This window comes from Acomys russatus, chromosome 7, assembly GCF_903995435.1.
Source record: "Acomys russatus chromosome 7, mAcoRus1.1, whole genome shotgun sequence".
Lineage (NCBI taxonomy): Eukaryota > Metazoa > Chordata > Mammalia > Rodentia > Muridae > Acomys > Acomys russatus.
This window is the reverse complement of record NC_067143.1, coordinates 9,206,793-9,226,277: the sequence shown is the minus strand read 5'-3', so window position 1 is coordinate 9,226,277 and position 19,485 is coordinate 9,206,793. Positions and strand designations below refer to the sequence as shown.

General features: G+C 45.4%; 1 protein-coding gene across 2 annotated transcripts in view; it reads right to left on the bottom strand.

Moving 5' to 3' along the window:
• Positions 1 to 19,485, bottom strand: part of Nell1 (neural EGFL like 1) — an 884,393-nt gene that overhangs the window by 789,388 nt on the left and 75,520 nt on the right. For both annotated transcript variants that reach the window (XM_051148614.1, XM_051148615.1), the window contains exon 3: positions 4,701 to 4,851. In XM_051148614.1, the coding sequence (XP_051004571.1) occupies positions 4,701 to 4,851 (151 nt within the window). The remainder of the gene's footprint in view (positions 1 to 4,700; positions 4,852 to 19,485) is intronic.

The following is a 19,485-nucleotide window of genomic DNA, read 5'->3' as shown; positions in this document are numbered from 1 at the left end:
CTACATGAATGAGCTTTGGAAACACTATATATACCCAGTCAGGGCCCATGTGGAGTGTGGCTTTGTTTCTATGCAAGGATCCAAATAAGCCTATGGGTATAAGATATATCCATAGATATAAAGCTGCTTAAGGTTGGAGTGGAGGACTTCAGGGGAGATTGAGATTGGCAGCTGACCTTTGCAGGGGTTAGATTTTCCAGGAATATTGTACAATTGATGCAAAACTTTGTGAAAATACTAAAAGCTACAGGATGAATGGTACCCATTAATGACGCTAATGAGATCCCAGTTACAGCAGCCTGGCTAGTTAATCCTCATAAGTGACAGTTAGAATTACACAAGTGAGAACCACAGAAGGAACATGGTGTCTGACTTTTGCACCTATGAGCCATGCATCACATGCCTGGACCCCTTGCTATTGGATAATGAAGAGGCCAGGCTGATGCCCTTGCTATTATACCTGGTCATATGGCCTGTTGACAGCTGGTGGCCTTTCTGGGAGGGAGAGTCAGCTTTCTTCTAAAGTGAGGCCCCTGGTAGGCAGACCATGCTCCATGGATGGCCCCCACACCCATGTGCATAAGGGCAGCATAAATTGGAACAATGGGGTGCAACAAAAAAGGAGACAAAGTTAGGAGAGTATTAGGTGGATCTGGATGGAATTAGGAGGAGAAATGAGAGTAAATATGATCAAAATACATTATTTGCATGTATGGAATTTTCTAAAAATACCATATTTTAAAATGTCCATGTTCAATGTCTACAGGACATTGCCCCTCTAGATAATGTTATTCCAATAAATAATGAAAACAACCTGAAAAAATAATAGATGATTCTTACTTGGTAAAGACATCCTTTGGGGAAACTACTGGGGGGGAGTTAATTCCTTAAAATTAAGTATTATATATTCTTCTCTGTTTTAGCACATGTTGGTCTCTTGGGTAGATTTTAAACCTTTTAAGGGTAGAAATCAGGCCACTGCAATAGAAGCCTTCCTGTTGGTCCTTCCCACTTTGCCTTACACTAAGCAAATGCAGGAGAGAAACATACATTTCAGGGAGGTGTCTCTTGTCTATTCTTTCCTATTTGTTTTGTTTAATCAATACCTGGGGTCTCCTCTTACTGGGAAAAATAATGCTCAGACTCTCAGCTCACTAACCCACTGCTCTTTAGAGCTCTGCCATGGGCATAAGAGAAGAAAGACAGCATTGGAGAGCTCCTATTTAAGTGTTAAAACCAAAAGGAAAACAAGCAGCCAAAGCTTCTAGACAGAAAGAAGGAAAAGATTTACCTGTTGAAGAATGACAAATTCAACATGTATTGTCCTTTGTGGTGCTAGGGCAACTGTACTAATTAGATTCTTGCCTGCACTTTACGGACAAGAAAACCCCTCTCAAGACAGAAGATGGCGGATATCACAAAGCTAGGACGGCGGCCCCTGCAGACCAACTCTGAAACCCCGGGCCCACATGCTTCTCACTTGTTTTCTGAAGCTCTCCTCTGTGTTTGTTGAGTCTACCCAGTCTTAGGCATTTGTATCTCTCTGCTACCATGGAGACTCTCACATTCCTGCCCCATAAAGCCTGAAAGAGACAAGAAAGGACTCTGCCTTTCTGTGCTCAGACAGCTGACACTTGCTTGGACATACAAACTTCAGGCCATAATGCACACTGGAGTTACCCACTTCTCTCACAGACACACAAGTTACCTTGCGTGGACCTAGCTATTGCTCATACTGTTGACAAAATTCATTTGTGGGAATCAGAATACACTGCAAACCTTTTGGGGCTGAGAGCAAACTTAACCATTAAAAACTGACAGGTCAACTGGTGGAACTGGAGAAATAGACCATCTATTCTGGTAAAGGACTCAACTCCAGCTCCAGGGAATCCAGTACACTCTTCTGGCCTCCCTGCGCACTGTAATCACTCACACAAACCCCACACTCAGGTGCACATATATACATAAAATTAGAAATAGCTCAAGCATCGTCCCCTGGACCTAGTTCCAGACACATGGCCTGAGAAGCAGCTTTGCCTAATAAAGTGTAGCTCTGACCCTTCATCAAAGAAGCTTCATTTTAAAGAAAAAACATAATTGGTCAAAATACAAAGAGCAATTGACTGTGGAGTACCTGTGCTCAGTTGATAAATCCACAACACAACCCCTACAACAAAAGACTCAAGAAGCATCGTGGAAGAGGCAATAGAAAGATGCTAAGAGCCAGAGAGGTCAAGGATGCCTGCTGCAAGAAGGCAGCCTACAGAATCAACTTACAAAAATCAATAGCTTTTCCATATACCAACAACAAGCATGCTGAGAAAGAGATCATGGGCACATTTCCATTCACAATAGCCTCAAAGAAAATAAAATATTGAGGAATAAGCCTAGCCAAGAAGGTGAAAGACATTAATAATAAAAACTTTAGACCTCTGTGAAAAGAGATAAAGAGACCAGAAAATGGAAAAATATCCCATTCTCATGGATTGATAGAATTAATATTGTAGTAGAAATGACCTTTCTCCCAAAAGCTATTTATGTATTCAATGCAATCCCAATCTCATTCTTCAGAGAAATAAGAATCCTAACATATATACATATACATATATATATATATATATATGTACACATGCACACACACAGGACCACAAAAGACTCCATATAGCCAAAGCAATCATGAACTCAATATTTGACAAAGTATACACACACACACACACGGACACGCACACACACACACACATACTGTATCAAGATACAGTATATCAAATTCTTAAATATACATGAAATATATAAAAAATTTAAAACAGTAAAAATGGACTATAGATCTGAACAGATAACACTTAAAAGAAAAATTTAAAGGCCTGAGAGTGAGAGAAGTAGCCTTCCCTACGAATGAGCCCTGAATTGGTTATCTAACACCAAAGTATATAAGTAACATTAAATGGACTAAGCAGGTTGTGTTTATATATTTAGATCTGTGTGTGTGTGTGTGTGTGTGTGTGTGTGTGTGTGTGTGTGTGTGTGTGTAAAACAATAGCAATTAAAGAAAAAGACACCATGATTTCAAGTGAGAGCATGTAGGTCGGGGTGGGGCATAGGAGGAATTAGCAGGAAGAGGCAGAAATGACATAATTTTTAATAAAAAACACATATATATGTGCACATATGTGTACATATATGTACATATACATATATATGAGGACACAAAATAGGTATTAGAAGAAAGTAGGGTGGATATGGCCATGATATGTTATATGAAAATCTCAAAGAATTAATAAAATAATATATTATTAAAAATAAACAAGTGAAATAACATTTTCTTAACGTTGATCCTACAGTTACTGAAAGTGCACAAGTGAAATCCTCAGGCTTCAGCCAAGATAGCTTTGATGCTGTCTTCCTCTCCCCACAGAAATAAAGAACCAGCATGCCCTGTTTTCCTCACCTCTGTGACCTCACACATAGGCCCTCCTGCCACAGGTTACTCTTTCCCTTCCCTGCTGGGCTCTGCCACTCAGGGGTCATCCCTGCACACAGCCTTCCTTAACTGCTGGCCCGCTGGTCAGTGAACTCAGCACTTGACAAAATTATGAAAGCCACACACTGCTCAGTGCCATCCTTTGATTAGCATTAGCTACTGCTTGGCTTTTTCTGGGGTCATGCTTTGACCTCTGACAGATTCATAAATCCCTGGAATATTTAGTTTTAATTACCCCACAAGAACTTGCTGCACTCCCAGGAACAAAGACGTCCTTCCAGAAATATTTGTCAACAGGGCAAGAGGAATGAAGAGTCTGCTAACATTTTTAAATGTTTGCTGTGCCTAAGCAGTATCACTTTGAGCAATCCTCAGACTTAAAGTCCTCTATGGAAGAGATGAAACGCCACAATAGCCATGAATATTCTTCTCTCCTGCCTCTGTCATTGAAAACAGACTTTTTTCTCATATAATATATCCTGAGGTTGGTCTTCCCCTCCCTCAATCCTCCCAGTTCCTCTCCACCTCCCCTTGCATACAGACCTACCACCTCCTTCTGTCTCTCCTAGCACTGCACCCACAGAGCATCTTGGTGCTCATCTGTCCATGCGCCTTACTTGCTTCTCTGAGGCTCAGAGTAAACATTTGGAGATAGTCGTCTTAACATCCCGATGTCGAGTACAGTTTCCATGGAAACGCACAATGGAGGCTTACAGAAAGTTGCTAAATACACCTGATTAACGTGTCTGATGACCTAAATGTGCTGGGTAGGATGTGGTTCTGTACAAATGAAGTAAATGAGAAGACAAACAAGAAAGACTCATGAGTGGTCTTTGAAAAATATGTACACAATCATTTTGCCCGAAGTCAATTCCTACTGCAAAGTAAATCCTGACATTAATGTGTTCGGCACAAATAGACCTCAGGTAGCTAAACGGTTCCAAGAAGGCCCCTTGTCTAGACCTCAAAGCTTCTTATCAAGTCCTTTCATGCCAAATAGATTTTTGCAAGTATAAAGAGCTTTCTTCAACCAGGAGTTGTGGCACATACCAATATTTTCAGAGAAGAAGGCTGAGGCAGGAGGAGTGCCAAAAGTTCAAGGCAGTCCATTCTGTATAGTTAGTTTCAAACCAGCCAAGGGCATTTAATAATAATAATAATAATAATAATAATAATAATAATAATAATAATTAATTAATTAAAGTAAGAAATTGTTTCCTACCTGTGTTCCAGCTCGCGGATAGACAGCAGCACCCCTGAGGTGGAAGGCTTCTGCTGCACCGTGGCCAAGAAAGTGAACTCAGTCTTGTTCCGGAACAATTGGATCAGCTTCTCACTGACGTGAGGGGCCGAGTGGATCTCTCTCTGTACATCTAGGGGGTCAAGGAGGAGGTGCAGGACAGCCGAGTGTGGGCGAAGAGGAGAGTTTCAGAAAACAGGAGCATGAGAGGAGAAAAGGAAAAAGGGTCAAGTTACAAGTGAAACCTTTAAGAGCCCAGATTGTTTGTTTGTTTGTTTGTTTGTTTGTTTGTTTGTTTGTTTTCTCTCCTCTTCTGTCCATAGCTTTCATTCTCTGGCACCATTCATCACCCCACACAAAAACCCCGGAAACGCTATCTCTGTCACCATGCCTACTTGTCACTTTGACAAGTCAGAATAGGCCAGACAGTGGTTCTTCTGACATAAAATTTGATGGGATAATGAGCAATTTGGCCTTCTGAAGAAAATCGATAGGGACTATAAATAAGGTTGGAGGTTGTCAGGTAAATGGGGTCCTGAGAGTCAGAGGATCTGAGACCTGGCAGGACCCAAGGAGAACTAATAACCCCCAGTTTCTGTGTTCCTTGTGGATTCAGCTTCCTTCTCCCCAACATGCATCAAGGAACCCTGTCCTTACCTTGTACCTAGCAGAAATCCAGCACTAAGGATGCCAATCAACCCCACCTTTGTTTAAGGCACTATATACTAGTGATCTGTAAGTATGTTTGAAATAACTCTGTAAACATGAGGTGGATTCTATTCCTTATGAAATATTCACTGAGGTTGTGACTCACTCTGCACACCTGGGGGTGTATGCACCCTATTAAACCTGCTTCTGCCTCCTGTCTCTGCCTCCAACATCGTCACACTGAGACAGGAGCATCCTCACCACAGCGTTCTAAGTGTCAGCTCAGCATTCCACACTCATCTGCCTGCATCAGAACTGATCATCAAAGGCCCAGCCCTGGGGATGACATTGCAGAGGAGGGCAAGTGAGCATGGAAAGTCATTTGGCTCTTGTAGTCTTTAACCAGAGGACTAGGATGCATGCTACTAGATAGTGTTTTCCAGACATGCCCAGGAAGTTGTACCCATGAAATCTCAAGAATATGGCTACCTAAATAAGACCAGCATAATGCCAATAGCATTTTGACATGCCAATATGGATAGCGAAAATTTCACAAGTCCCCATCCCTAGATGAAAACATATAGGTGTTCAATGGTTCTCAGAAAGGCCATCAAGATCCCAAGAGGTCAATCCTAAACACATGTGCATTCAACAACACTAAATGGATTCAGTAGATTAGATTATCTGTATGTGTGTAACAACAGTAATTAAGAAAAAGTCATGAATTTGAGAAGATTTGGGAGTGGCATGGGAGGAGCTAAAGGGAAAATAGGGAGAAATATAAATACAGCACTCACATAGGAAATTCTCAAAAAAATGAAAGATTTGAAATATTTTTAAAGTATGAAAAAAAGAGGCCATGAATTTAAAAGAAGGCCAGGAAGGGGGTATATGGAAGTCAGGAAAGAGATTATATTATAATCCTAAAAACTAAAAGAAATCATTTTAAACATATTTTCTTGGACCTTGCCCAACTCTTGGGGCCATGGGATAATGATTTGGTTATTCCTCCAGGTGAGCAGAGCCAGGCCAGATCAGCAAACTCCAGGGTCTGTGTGAGCCACATTATAAGGTAAAAAGAAAAGCTCTGGAATGACTGGCCAAAGGCTCAGGGTTTTGTTTTGTTTTTTGTTTTTGTTCTGTTTTGTTTTGTTTATGTACATGGAGGAGATGGGCCAGGGAACCTCTCACAGCCCTCCCAGCTTAGCTTACACTCCATCCAGTTGCTGTTTCACATGAGGAAGAACAGCACAGGCACTCCAGCTGACAAAGGTTGGGCTATGAATAGTAGAAAGGGGGGAGTCCCATCCCTTAGAGGCAGAACACCAGCAAAAGCCCACATGCCTGAAACTCACTTATCATTTCAGTGCCATACTGTCACCTTGCCACAGGCTGAGATGAAAGAAAGCCACTTAAAGAGTGCTTCTCTGGGGTCTGGAGAGGATGGCCCAGTGGTTAAGAGAATATCTTGTTCTTACTGAGGACTTGGCTTCAATCCCAAGTCAGTGTTTCCAGCTCCTATAGTTACAAGACTCTCATTCTTTGACTTGTCCCTCAAACACCTCTGATTTCCCATCTTAGTGAATGAGACACCCAGTCTCCCTCAAGCCAAACACTACAAACTGTATACTTGCTTCGTCCCACTTCTCTAACCTCCATGTCCACTCCAAGAGCTCGCCACATGATTTCCATGTCTGGGAATTTATCTACCGCTCCCCAACTTCCCTCCCACAGCTCATGTCCAGGTTACTCCCATAGTCCCTCTCAAGGCACTTTCAGTTGACCCCTAAATAGTCTCCCCACTTTCATGGTACCTTCTTCACCTCACCTTGCAAACAGCAGCCAAATGCTCTTTTTAAAACACACACACACACACACACACACACACACACACACACACACACACACACACTTCAATAATGTTAATGTCCTGCAAAAATTCTGCAGTGACTTCTCAGTCTCTAATAAAATCCAGCTCCATGACGATGCCACTGATCTGGTCTGATGCACCTCCCCACCGCATTGCGTTCACCCTTCCTCACTGGCCAGAAGAGCATCACACCCTGGCTTCACATCTGTGTCTCTTCACTCTTCCCAGGGAGCTCTGGACATGCCTGCACCCTGCTCCTTGAACTCTCACTGCAACCCCTGAGCCACTGTCCAATGGGCGTTCTCCAGGCATGTCCCTCTTCCTATGACTCTGGGTATTTCCTCCAAATGACTCATCATCACACGCTGATTGTGATCAGTTCCGTTATCCTCTGATGTAACAGCCACAGTCTCTGTGTTCTTTAGTTTCCCTCCCTGATAGACTGCAGGCTCCTTGATTGAAGGTTTATCTGTTTATTCACAGTCTGGCCCTCATTCTTTGTGCCTGACATGAAGGCATCCAATTTGGACATATTGACTGTTTCACTTACCTTCCTTATACTTTTTATTTTAAGTAACTATGTAGATTATACTCCCAAAACATGCAAAACCAGGAGGTAAGTTGATCTTTCTCAAATGCCAATGGAGCTCTGGTTTAAGAAACTGGTATTTGGGACCAGTGCTCCCCCTTCTGTACCAGAGACCCCTGGACAGTCAGAACCAGCGCCAGCAGCCTTCCCTCGCTCACCCTACCTTGGAGGTTGAGCATTTTGCATCCTAGCTGACACAAGTCTCTTCATAAATGATTGGCATATTGAAGTAAAAAAGACCCCGCCAGAGGGAAATATGACAAGTGCCCACTTGGACACATGGAGACATCACACAAAGCCTCATAACTCTCAAGTAAGCACCTGCCAGAATTCAGGCAAAGAGCACACAAAGGCTCCTCATGCCCCACAGTGCAGAGGCCAGAATCCTGGAGCAGAATTCCCCTCACCGAAGCTACTCTGAGTTTAGCAGATAACTATCTGGGTGGCCTTGGACACCACCTGCCCTCATTGAACCCCATGACCACCAGCTGAAGATCAGGGAGTGATGCTTTAGCCTTAAAATCTTCTCGATGTGTTAATTGATTTATTCTTCCCTGGACATATAGCAGAAGAGGGTATTTTCCCATCTATGAAGCAGCCAGGTTGTATAATTGCTCTGCTTTGTTCAATTTCCAAATCGATATATAAAGTTTTCCGTTCCTCAAACACCGGTGTGTCACCTCCCCTACAGAAAGCCGACTTCTTCCCGGAGTTGAAAGAGCAATGAGGGGAAATGAATTAATGAGACCCTGTAGCAAATGCTGTACTGCCATGCTCTACCACTTTGATGCATGTTCACAGTGTTCCCTGAGAATATTCCCGCTATAAGAGGGAACAAGAGAAATGCACGTGGCGGATCAAGTTCTAAGAAGCATGAGACACAGATATCAGCTTAGAAATCTGTGAAATATGTTCAATCATGGACCAAATAAACAAAATGAAAGTGCTGAACCCAAGCAAGATGAACAGGGATAGAGGATGGATGCTTTCTCCTGACACTGTGCGCATATATCCATATACACAGAGATGTGGGCATCAGGAACCAGTAAAGGGAGAGTGAATGGCAACAGAGCCCACACAGAACCCCGGGAATCAGACTCCAGAGACCAGACTCAAGGATGCAGATCTAACTTTATTGTCCAGTGTAAAAGCCTTTAAAAGGTTGAAGGGCCAATCAGACTGCTCCGTGCTAGCCTCCAGCACCAATAGTAATCAATCAGGTTGGTGTAGCTATGAGGAAATAGGGCTTGGGGGGGGGGCAGAGGCTAGGTCACCTCAAGAGATTTCCATAAAGAAGGGGGAAGCGTTACCACCCCAGCCTCAGGCCCATTTTGAGACTTCACTAGTGTGCTAGGCGTTCCTAGTAGATCAACACTGTGTGCAGTGGATCAGGACTGTTTGAGGAGTCTTAGAAGTCATTGGCATTTCACTTGCCATTCTCTGTAGCCCTCCAGAAGGCTTATCTCCACACTCTCCACACACAGAGAACATAGATGTATACACATAAATTTAAAAATAGTGAAATATATATATATATACTTAAAGCCTGCCTTTAGGACCTCCATCTCCTACTGGGTTGCCTCCTCTAGGAAAGGATGTGCCTAGTCTTACAGCAACCTGGTATGTCAGGGCTGGTTGATACCCATGGGAGGCTTGTTGCTTTCTGAAGAGAAATGGAGGAAGAGTAGATGGAGGTGGGTAGGGGAGTAACTGGGAAGGAAGGAGGGAGAGAAAACTTTGGCCAGGATGTTTAAAAAATTATTTTTAAAAAACTAGACTGGTAGAGTTTAAGTAGTGTTATGTAGGACACTGGTTAGGAGGCCATTGAACAAAGATTCCAAGCCAGATTATCCTACAGAACACAGTCCTAACTCTGCGACATCTGCTCTTTTGTCATCTTGTAGCCTTGGCATCTCTATCTGTGAAAAGAGACAAGTCCCCATCACATGGCCACAGCTGAGCACTCTGCATCCACCCGGGAAACACTGAGTGAATGAGGGAAGGATCCCCTATATGGCAAGTGCCAGCAGGTAAAGAAAGTGAGTCACAAAGATATATTCTGGCTTGCCCCAGGTGGTGCGTCAAGGGACAGGAGTCACCACATGGGAGTCATCAATGGTGACCATCGGTCACCTGGTACCTGCTTACCTGCCACCTCTCTCCTCGCCCACTCCACCACTGCTGCTGTACCAGAACCCTGCAAGCCCCACTGCCCTGCCTTCAGGGCACAGGACTCCCACACCACTGCTCCCATCTGCAGCAAGCTGTTTCAACAGCCAACTACCTCTGACTGTTTCAGGCCAGCTGAGTCCCTGTATTCTGTCCTCACCGTATTTACCACAACCACCAGTTTTGTGTATTCTTTAGTGGATGGAAACATGCTTTTGTTTTGATCCCAAGTGTGGGATGTGAAACAGACTTGTGTGAGGGTGTGAGGTTTGTCCACTGGAAACAGACTTATAAGAGAACACGTGATATTTGTCGATTAGAAAAGGAACTGCCTCTTGTGGGATCATGGTCTTTGTCAACTGATAAAGATCCTTGTACAGACTCTGAGAGGAGATAGATAGATAGATAGATAGACAGACAGACAGACAGACAGACAGACAGACAGACAGACAAAAAAAAGAGGCTGGGCTTTTTGGTCTTGGCATCGTTTCCTATTGTTTGGCTGTTTATCACTCTGCTTTGAGGTGCTCCTAGAGAGAAACACTTCAGAGAACATTTCAAGGTTCCAGGTTCTGGCTGCTGCATTGGGACTCCAAGTGCTGTGGTTTCAGTCACCTTTGCTGAATTGCTAGTTTGCTTTTTAATGGGTCTGCTGAAATCCTGACGAAGAAAAGTGGAATCACTCCAAGGAATTGAATCTAAAAAGGCCTGCTTCTCCTGTTCCCATTAACCTCTTTTCCCTCCTATCTAGGGTAGGTGGGCTGGAAGGGAGATATCAGCATTAGAGAACGCCAAATAAAGTAGGTTTGAAAAAGTTCAAAGCCTACAGCAAGCAATCATTTTTACATGTGAGAAACTTATTAAATATTATCTTGTTCATTTTACTGTAGATCCCATGAGAAGCTGTTTACCAATGCGTACCCAGCACCTACTACTGCGGTGCTGGCACACACCTCGTAAAGACCCAATCACTTGATTAACGAAGGTGATCTGGTCTGCAAACTCCTGCATAAAACATAAGAAAGGGGGTGAGCAGCACCCGATACAACCCCAACCTGCGGAGGCAACGTGCACTCTAATAGCAAGCTGCCTAAGGAACAATGAATCTCAATGAGCATCCCAGCTCTTCCATCAAGGAATGGAGCCTAGGGAACCCTATGACATGTGGTACTAATCAATTTTTGTAATTACTATTTGACTCAATCAAAAGACATCCCGGCGCCCCCATAATTTCACTAATGAGAGAGGATGTGTGAGGCAGCTGAGCTCTCCTATGCGTTTGATGATACCGGTAAGAAAAAATCAACACAGCCATTAACTAACTTTTTAGACTCAACCCTTTCATCCCCATCACCCCACCTTGACTGAGAAGGGAAGAAATGTAGAGCAGAGGTATGGACGCCTGCCCACTTGACCCCCCAAGACAGGAAAACACACAGGAGATGGATACAGGATTTCTACAACATGACTGAGACTTTTAAGTATTTAGCCAAAAGCTAACTAACAGAGTAATTAAATTAAGGTACGGGCATCCAGTGGGAAATTACATATGATAATATCATGACACTGAGATGATGAGATAAGTGAAGGAAATGCCTAAGCAATCTTGTCCAGCGGTTACCAAAATGATCCAGGTGTGATGAAGCATGTCTTATATTCCCAGCACTTACCTGGGGCGGAGACAGGAGGATTGCACATGTTTGGTGCCAGCCTAGGCTACACAGTAGGTGCAAAGCCAGGCTAAGCTGAGTGATGGTGAGACCCCTGTCTCAAAACTCACAAGAGATGAGGATGTTGGTTAGTGTTAGAATGCTTGCCTGACCTGTGCAAGGCCCTAGGTCTAATTCCCAGCACTGTACATACTACATAAACAAATTCACAGGTAAAATCAAGTGTGCACTGAATCTATTCACTTATTGCCATAGACAGCAGCATGGCTTTCAGTTGATATTAGCCATTGCAAGGGATGGGTAAACCGTATCTCCTTTCCATGCGTCTGAATTTCTGAATCCTCTCTGAAAGTTACTATAAGAAAAAAAAAGACACATTTTTCTGGAATATAAAATCATATTAAATAACAATTTTTTTTAAATTGACCGACCCCTGCTGTCCATCATAGACACAAGGAGCGTCCTCAATCATGAGACATCAGGGGCTCCTCCCAAGCTCAGCCCAGACTTGCTCTCCGGGAAGAACCTTCTCTCCTTAAAGGGAAGGAGCAGTCAGCTCCAAATAGCCTGATGGGACATTTAAAATAGGGCACTCATCCCTTGACACCCAGACCCTATGCCATGTGGACCTCCAAGATAATTGAGGAAGGCAGCAATAACTTGCCATCAAGCTCCCTCAAACATGGTTTTAATCTGCTCCACCCAGAGCCCAAGGGCCAAGCATGGAATACACAGCTCCACGCACAAAGAAGACACTGGACTTGAGCAAGAAGGCTGCCCCATGAAATGTTTGCTGTCTTCATCCTTTAATGGACAGAAAGGCACCTTCAGCCCTGAGCTTTGTGAAGTGCCCACCCATGCATCCAGTCACTCTCTTGTTCACCATTGAAACACCTTCATTGAGCACTCCTTTGCACCAAGGCAAGTGGATTAGCATGCATCTCCACATGGTGTGCGTCTGTGTGTGTGTGGGGGTCTGTTTGTGAAGTGTGTATGGTGTATGTGGTGGGGAGGGGGGGGGTGTATGTTGGGATGTGGTGTGGTGTATGTGTGTGTGGTATATGCGGGGATGTGGTGTGTGTGATTTGCATGTGGGGTATTCGTATGTGGTGTGGAGTGGGGGGAGGTGTGTGTGTGGTGTGTGTGGTGTGCGGGGAGGATGTGTGTGGTATATAGGGTGTGTGTGTGGTGTGGGTGGTGTGCGGGGAGGATGTGTGTGGTATATAGGGTGTGTGTGTGGTGTGTGTGGTGTGCGGGGAGGATGTGTGTGGTATATAGGGTGTGTGTGGGTGGTGTGCGGGGAGGATGTGTGTGGTATATAGGGTGTGTGTGTGGTGTGTGGGGAGGATGTGTGTGGTATATAGGGTGTGTGTGTGGTGTGTGGGGAGGATGTGTGTGGTATATAGGGTGTGTGTGTGGTGTGTGTGGTGTGCGGGGAGGATGTGTGTGGTATATAGGGTGTGTGGGTGGTGTGCGGGGAGGATGTGTGTGGTATATAGGGTGTGTGGGTGGTGTGTGGGGAGGATGTGTGTTGGTATATAGGGTGTGTGGGGTGGTGTGTGGGGAGGCTGTGGTGTGGTCTATAGGGTGTGTGTGTGGTGTGGGTGGTGTGCGGGGAGGGTGTGTGTGGTATATAGGGTGTGTGTGTGGTGTGGGTGGTGTGCGGGGAGGATGTGTGTGGTATATAGGGTGTGTGGGTGGTGTGTGTGGTGTGCGGGGAGGATGTGTGTGGTATATAGGGTGTGTGTGTGGTGTGTGTGGTGTGCGGGGAGGATGTGTGTGGTATATAGGGTGTGTGGGTGGTGTGCGGGGAGGATGTGTGTGGTATATAGGGTGTGTGGGTGGTGTGCGGGGAGGATGTGTGTGGTATATAGGGTGTGTGTGTGGTGTGTGTGGTGTGCGGGGGAGGATGTGTGTGGTATATAGGGTGTGTGTGGTGTGTGTGGTGTGCGGGGAGGACTGTGTGTGGTCCTCATAGGGTGTGTGTGTGTGTGTGTGTGTGCGGGGAGGATGTGTGTGGTATATAGGGTGTGTGTGGTGTGTGTGGTGTGCGGGGAGGATGTGTGTGGTATATAGGGTGTGTGTGTGGTGTGTGTGGTGGGCGGGGAGGATGTGTGTGGTATATAGGGTGTGTGTGTGGTGTGTGTGGTGTGCGGGGAGGATGTGTGCTGGTATATAGGGTGTTGTGTGTGGTGTGTGTGGTGTGCGGGGAAGGATTGTGGTGGTATATAGGGTGTGTGTGGTGTGTGTGGTGTGCGGGGGAGGATGTGTGTGGTATATAGGGTGTGTGTGGTGTGGGTGGTGGTGCAGGGGGGAGGATGTTGTGTGGTATATAGGGTGTTGTGGGTGGTGTGTGGGGAGGATGTTGTGGGTCTATAGGGTGTGTGTGGTGTGGGTGGTGTGCGTGGAGGATGTGTGTGGTATATAGGGTGTGTGTGTGGTGTGTGGGAGGATGTGTGTTGGTATATAGGGGTGTGTGTGTGTGTGTGGTGTGCGGGGAGGGGGAGGATGTGTGTGGTATATAGGGTGTGTGTGTGGTGTGTGTGGTGTGCGGGGAGGATGTGTGTGGTATATAGGGTGTGTGGGTGGTGTGTGTGGTGTGCGGGGAGGATGTGTGTGGTATATAGGGTGTGTGTGTGGTGTGGGTGGTGTGCGGGGAGGATGTGTGTGGTATATAGGGTGTGTGGGTGGTGTGTGTGGGTGCGGGGAGGATGTGTGTGGTATATAGGGTGTGTGTGGGTGGTGTGGGTGGTGTGGGGAGGATGTGTGTGGTATATAGGGTGTGTGGGTGGTGTGGTGTGGTGTGGGGGAGGATGTGTGTGGTATTAGGGTGTGTGTGTGGTGGGGTGGTGTGTGGGGGGGGAGGATGTGTGTGGTATATAGGGTGTGTGTGGGTGGTGTGTTGTGCGGGGAGGATGTGTGTGGTATATAGGGTGTGTGTGTGGTGTGTGTGTGTGGGGAGGAGGAGGATGTGTGGTATATAGGGTGTGTGTGGTGTGGTGTGTGTGCGGAGGAGGGGAGGTGTGTGGTATATAGGGTGTGTGTGGTGTGTGTGGTGTGCGGGGAGGATGTGTGTGGTATATAGGGTGTGTGTGGTGTGTGTGGTGTGCGGGGAGGATGTGTGTGGTATATAGGGTGTGTGTGTGGTGTGTGTGGTGTGCGGGGAGGATGTGTGTGGTATATAGGGTGTGTGTGTGGTGTGCGGGGAGGATGTGTGTGGTATATAGGGTGTGTGTGTGGTGTGCGGGGAGGATGTGTGTGTATATAGGGTGTGTGTGTGTGTGTGTGGTGTGCGGGGAGGATGTGTGTGGTATATAGGGTGTGTGTGTGGTGTGTGTGGTGTGCGGGGAGGATGTGTGTGGTATATAGGGTGTGTGGGTGGTGTGCGGGGAGGATGTGTGTGGTATATAGGGTGTGTGGGTGGTGTGCGGGGAGGATGTGTGTGGTATATAGGGTGTGTGGGTGGTGTGTGGGGAGGATGTGTGTGGTATATAGGGTGTGTGTGTGGTGTGTGGGGAGGATGTGTGTGGTATATAGGGTGTGTGTGTGGTGTGGGTGGTGTGTGGGGAGGGTGTATGTATGTGTGTGATGTCTATGGTGTGCGTGTGATATGCGGGTATAGTGTGTATATGTGGTGTGGGGTGTGGAGAATGTGTGGTACATGTGTGGCATGCGTATGTGTGTGGGGCACATAGGGGGTGTGGTGTGGTGTGTACGTGTGTGTGTGTGTGTGGGGTGTGTGTGTGTGTGTGTGTGTGTGTGTGTGTGTGTGTGTGTGTGTTGTGGTTGATACTGGGAATTAAACCCAGGGCCGCACACATACTAGACAAGCAATATATGAATATATGACTGACACCTCCACAGCACTGTTCCTCCATTTTCTTTTTAATACCAGGTTCTTCATAAATTTCCTGGGCTGGCCTTCAACGTGTAGTTACCATGCTTTCACCTCCTGAGTAGCAGGAACTGCAGGCCTGTTATGACCCACCAGACCCAGCTGTGATTCCAGGTTTATCTATGAGGTATGTGGCTTTGGGCCAGCTAACCTCCACATACCTCAGACCCCCTCCTCACCCACATGAGAGTAAAGTGCATGGACCCCCATGGGGACAGTGTAACTATGACAATTAAATTAAGTAGTGAATTTTAATCCGTAGATAGTGTCTCCCCCCCCAAAAAAGCACATGGTGTTTGGAACGTGGGTTCAAGGCCCAGGTCCTGTAAAGATGTGTGGAGTACCAAACTACATGCCCAGCCAGCATCTGACTACGCAGCAGTCTGAGCTGAAGCAAAGGCCACACTTATGGCTGGGTATGGCTGTGGGCCAATGGGAAAGCAGAAGGCCGGTGAACAGGTAGGTATCGCTGGCTATGGTTTGCAGCCAGCTTAATAGCCTTCTCTGACTCTCATCTGCCTTCAAGAATGGGAAGAGTTGATGAGGTTTCTGACCATTGCATTCTAAATTAAATACATTATTGCAATCTTCAAAGTGACCCAATGATGCCAGTGCTCTTGTGTCATGCCACAGGTGAGGTACACAGTGAAGGTAGGAGTGAGTAGGCACTTTGTGGAGTAAGTTGAATTTCAACTCTGATCCACTTAAGGCCAACCTGAGGAGACCACGCCCTGCCTGTCTTCTCAGACATGCCAGGATCTGGCTCCCAGTTCTGTGCTGCACACACTGCAGATAGCTCGGCTTCCTCTCTCCAGCCTTGCACAGCTTTGCCTGTGACTGGATGATGAAGTCCTGCCTTTCAGAGTTCTGTCCCAGATAAATGGAGGAATAAGTCCACAGGCAGGGTCGTCTCTGAGGAAGCTTCTGAGGTGTTTGCAAAGGAGACTTAGAAAGTCACATGCTTTGCTCTGAGTGGGACAATTCTCCAAATGTCTCCAGATATAGGACACAGTCCATGTTTGTAAAAAAGCCCACTGCAGGAGCGAGGGGAGACTCTAAAGAGAACAAATGCCCGACCCAAAGAAAGTAAGCAACTTAACCAAGACCCCATCTCTAGGAAGCAGCGAAGATGTGCATCCTGACTAAATCAGCAGTTCTTTCTCTGCATAGCTTCCCTAACCTCGGATCCCTGCACATCGTTAAACCTCACTCCATACCCATGCCGGGGGCAGCCTCCTCCAAGAGCCGCAGCCACCCTGCGCACTGAATGCAACCTTGAGCTTGCATTAAAAGTTTGGATCAGTGGCTGACCTAATTATAATTAATCCTCTTTTCTGCACAGTCCTAATTTTAGGCATGAAAGAGACTTTAAAAAAATAAAAAAATAATAATAATAAAAAAACACTGCTTTGGCCTTGACTTCACTACATCTCCTCACTGTCAATGTTAAAACAGTGGGGCATCATGTTCAATAGCGAAGCTCTCCAAACCATGATGGTTCGTTATAAATCATTTTTTACATGTTGCCTCGAATGCTGTTTTTCAAGAATTAAAAAAAAAAAAAAAAATACGCCTGCATTGAAATTCAGGGTGGTTTTAATATGCAACCCTCCTACAGAGATGATGTCTCATTTTAATTATTGTTTCGGTTTAATGGGTTTTCATTAAATTAGAGGCTGGGACAATTACTAGGGTGAACAGCTCATGGTTTAGAGGTAGGTTCCTGAGACTCTGGGCCAAGAAGACAGTTGTGACATGCACAAGCAGAAAAGCTGAGCCCTGAGATATGCTTGTAGCTGACTTACAGAAGACAGAGCCAATGATTCCAGCTTCAAAATACAACCCTCTCGGTGCTGCACAAACAACCCTAAGCATGGGCTCGCCTGGGGGCTTTTAATCACTTAAGTTTCTATCAAGAGTCAGGATGCCCCTGTCATTGAAGCAGAGAGCACTTTCAAAAGTTCACAGCCTATAAGGCAAGGTGTCAAACCACGGCCAGATACCCCTGATGAAACTGTCTTACGCACACAAGTAATCCAGTTGCTTTAGTGGATTAATGTCTGACTTTCCACCCCCTGGGAAATTGCTCTAACTCCAATACAGGAAGCAATGACCAAAATCATATTAATTAACAAACTGTCAGGGAGAAGAGAAAAAGTGGCTTGAATGACCAAAGCAGCATATCACCCAGGGAAGCTACACAAATGTGTTATTCTGGGACCAACAAGGCAGTGTTGCCTCTGACAAATGTGAAGGAAAGAAAAGTCAGGGAATGGGCAGGGAGTGAGAGGTCAAATCTGCTTATTTGGTCAGAGGTCAGAGGTCAGGGTGTGGCTTCTTGCTAGGGGGTGGAACCGTTCCCAGAGCAGGTGGGGCTTTCTCTCCTAATTAGCTAAAGGAGAAAGAGAATAGAAATTAGAGGGAGTCCTTCCTGAGAAGACTAGCCTGATCCAGTCAGGCAAGTGTGGTTCCTTTAGAGAACTCTCTCCATTGGCAAGGAAAGGAGGGGAAAGAACCTTTCCACAACTGAAGGAATCATGAAGCAACAGGAAACCCACACAGCTCAGCAGCCACCAAGGATTAGCACCTTCAACCTCGCTGTCACCCCAGGCCCAGCCTCGTGTTTCAGTGTTCACAGCACAGTATGTAATAATAAATCCATGCATGTATACACTGTGCAATTGTCAAGCCGAAACAGTTAGCAACTCTGTCTCTTCAGACACTTTTAAATATTTTAATAACCTAGTAATTGAACTTATTTGTGGGATATGGTGTGGCCTTTTAATACCTATCCTCAAGGTTCTAATTAATCAGGGTAACCAGTGTATCTGTGTCCTTAGCAAGACTATAAGTGGAAGCTACCCCCTCCTTTTGTCCAGCTATCCATAAAACATGTACCAGGCTCCTTTGTGTCAGGAGCAATAATGGAACTCTGTCCAGGTAATGCTAGCTTTCAGCTCTTGTCTCCAATGTTCTAAAAAGTGCACCATCAGCTCTTGGCTCCCAAGTATTAATCTAATTACACGCTTTGTTAGCTAATGAGTTCCGGACACACCACCGGAGCAGTGCCCCCTCACTATTTATCTATGTGTCTTGACTACAGGGTATCTGTGTTTTCAGATTCCCCACGGAAGCCAAGCATCACCGGCCCTTTAACCCTGAGTGAGCAGGGATGGTGATGCTTTCCTGGCAAGAAGTAGGTCACCTGACACCCCAGGCTTGTAAGAAGAGCTCTGAGAAATACGGGCATCTTTCCGGAAAGTAGCCAGTGGCTGTTTCTTTTTGCTGTTTGACGGGTCTTATTCCAACTGGATCAAACACTAATGTCACCCTTAAGATGAACTACGTATATGTCACTTGCTTCTCAGGATCAAAGCCAGTGACTCTGCTGCAGGATCTTCTTTAGCAGCAATGTCCCACCTCTACCCTTTTAAACAAGAATCACAACCATGGGTTAAAATTACAAGCCCTGAAAGCTTGGATACAGGCAGGGTTGATGGCCAAACTCTGCCAAGACAGGCTAAGCAGGTCCTCAATAGTTCCTGTCTCACAAATATGTCTGTCAGATATATTGGGCCAGAAGGCTAAAGAAGATGCTCAAATGTTATAGAGAGTTTTGGATGACTATTCAGGTAGCAAACTGTCTATGTCATCTTCTCATTTGGGAAGCTGCTAACCTGCACTTCCTGTTTACTCAGGTAATCAATTTTATTGCTTTTCAAGTCTCTGATGGGATTAAATACCAGATAGTTTAGTTTTACAATTAAGCTTAGTTGTTTAGGGGTTAAGATGTTTTTAGGTCTACATAGATGTTTTAAGTTGTTAATAATGAAATATGATATATATTGATTTACAGTCAGAATTTTAGATACATCAAAATAGGAAAGATGTTTTCTTCAAGGCTACCAAATACAAATAGCCAGAAC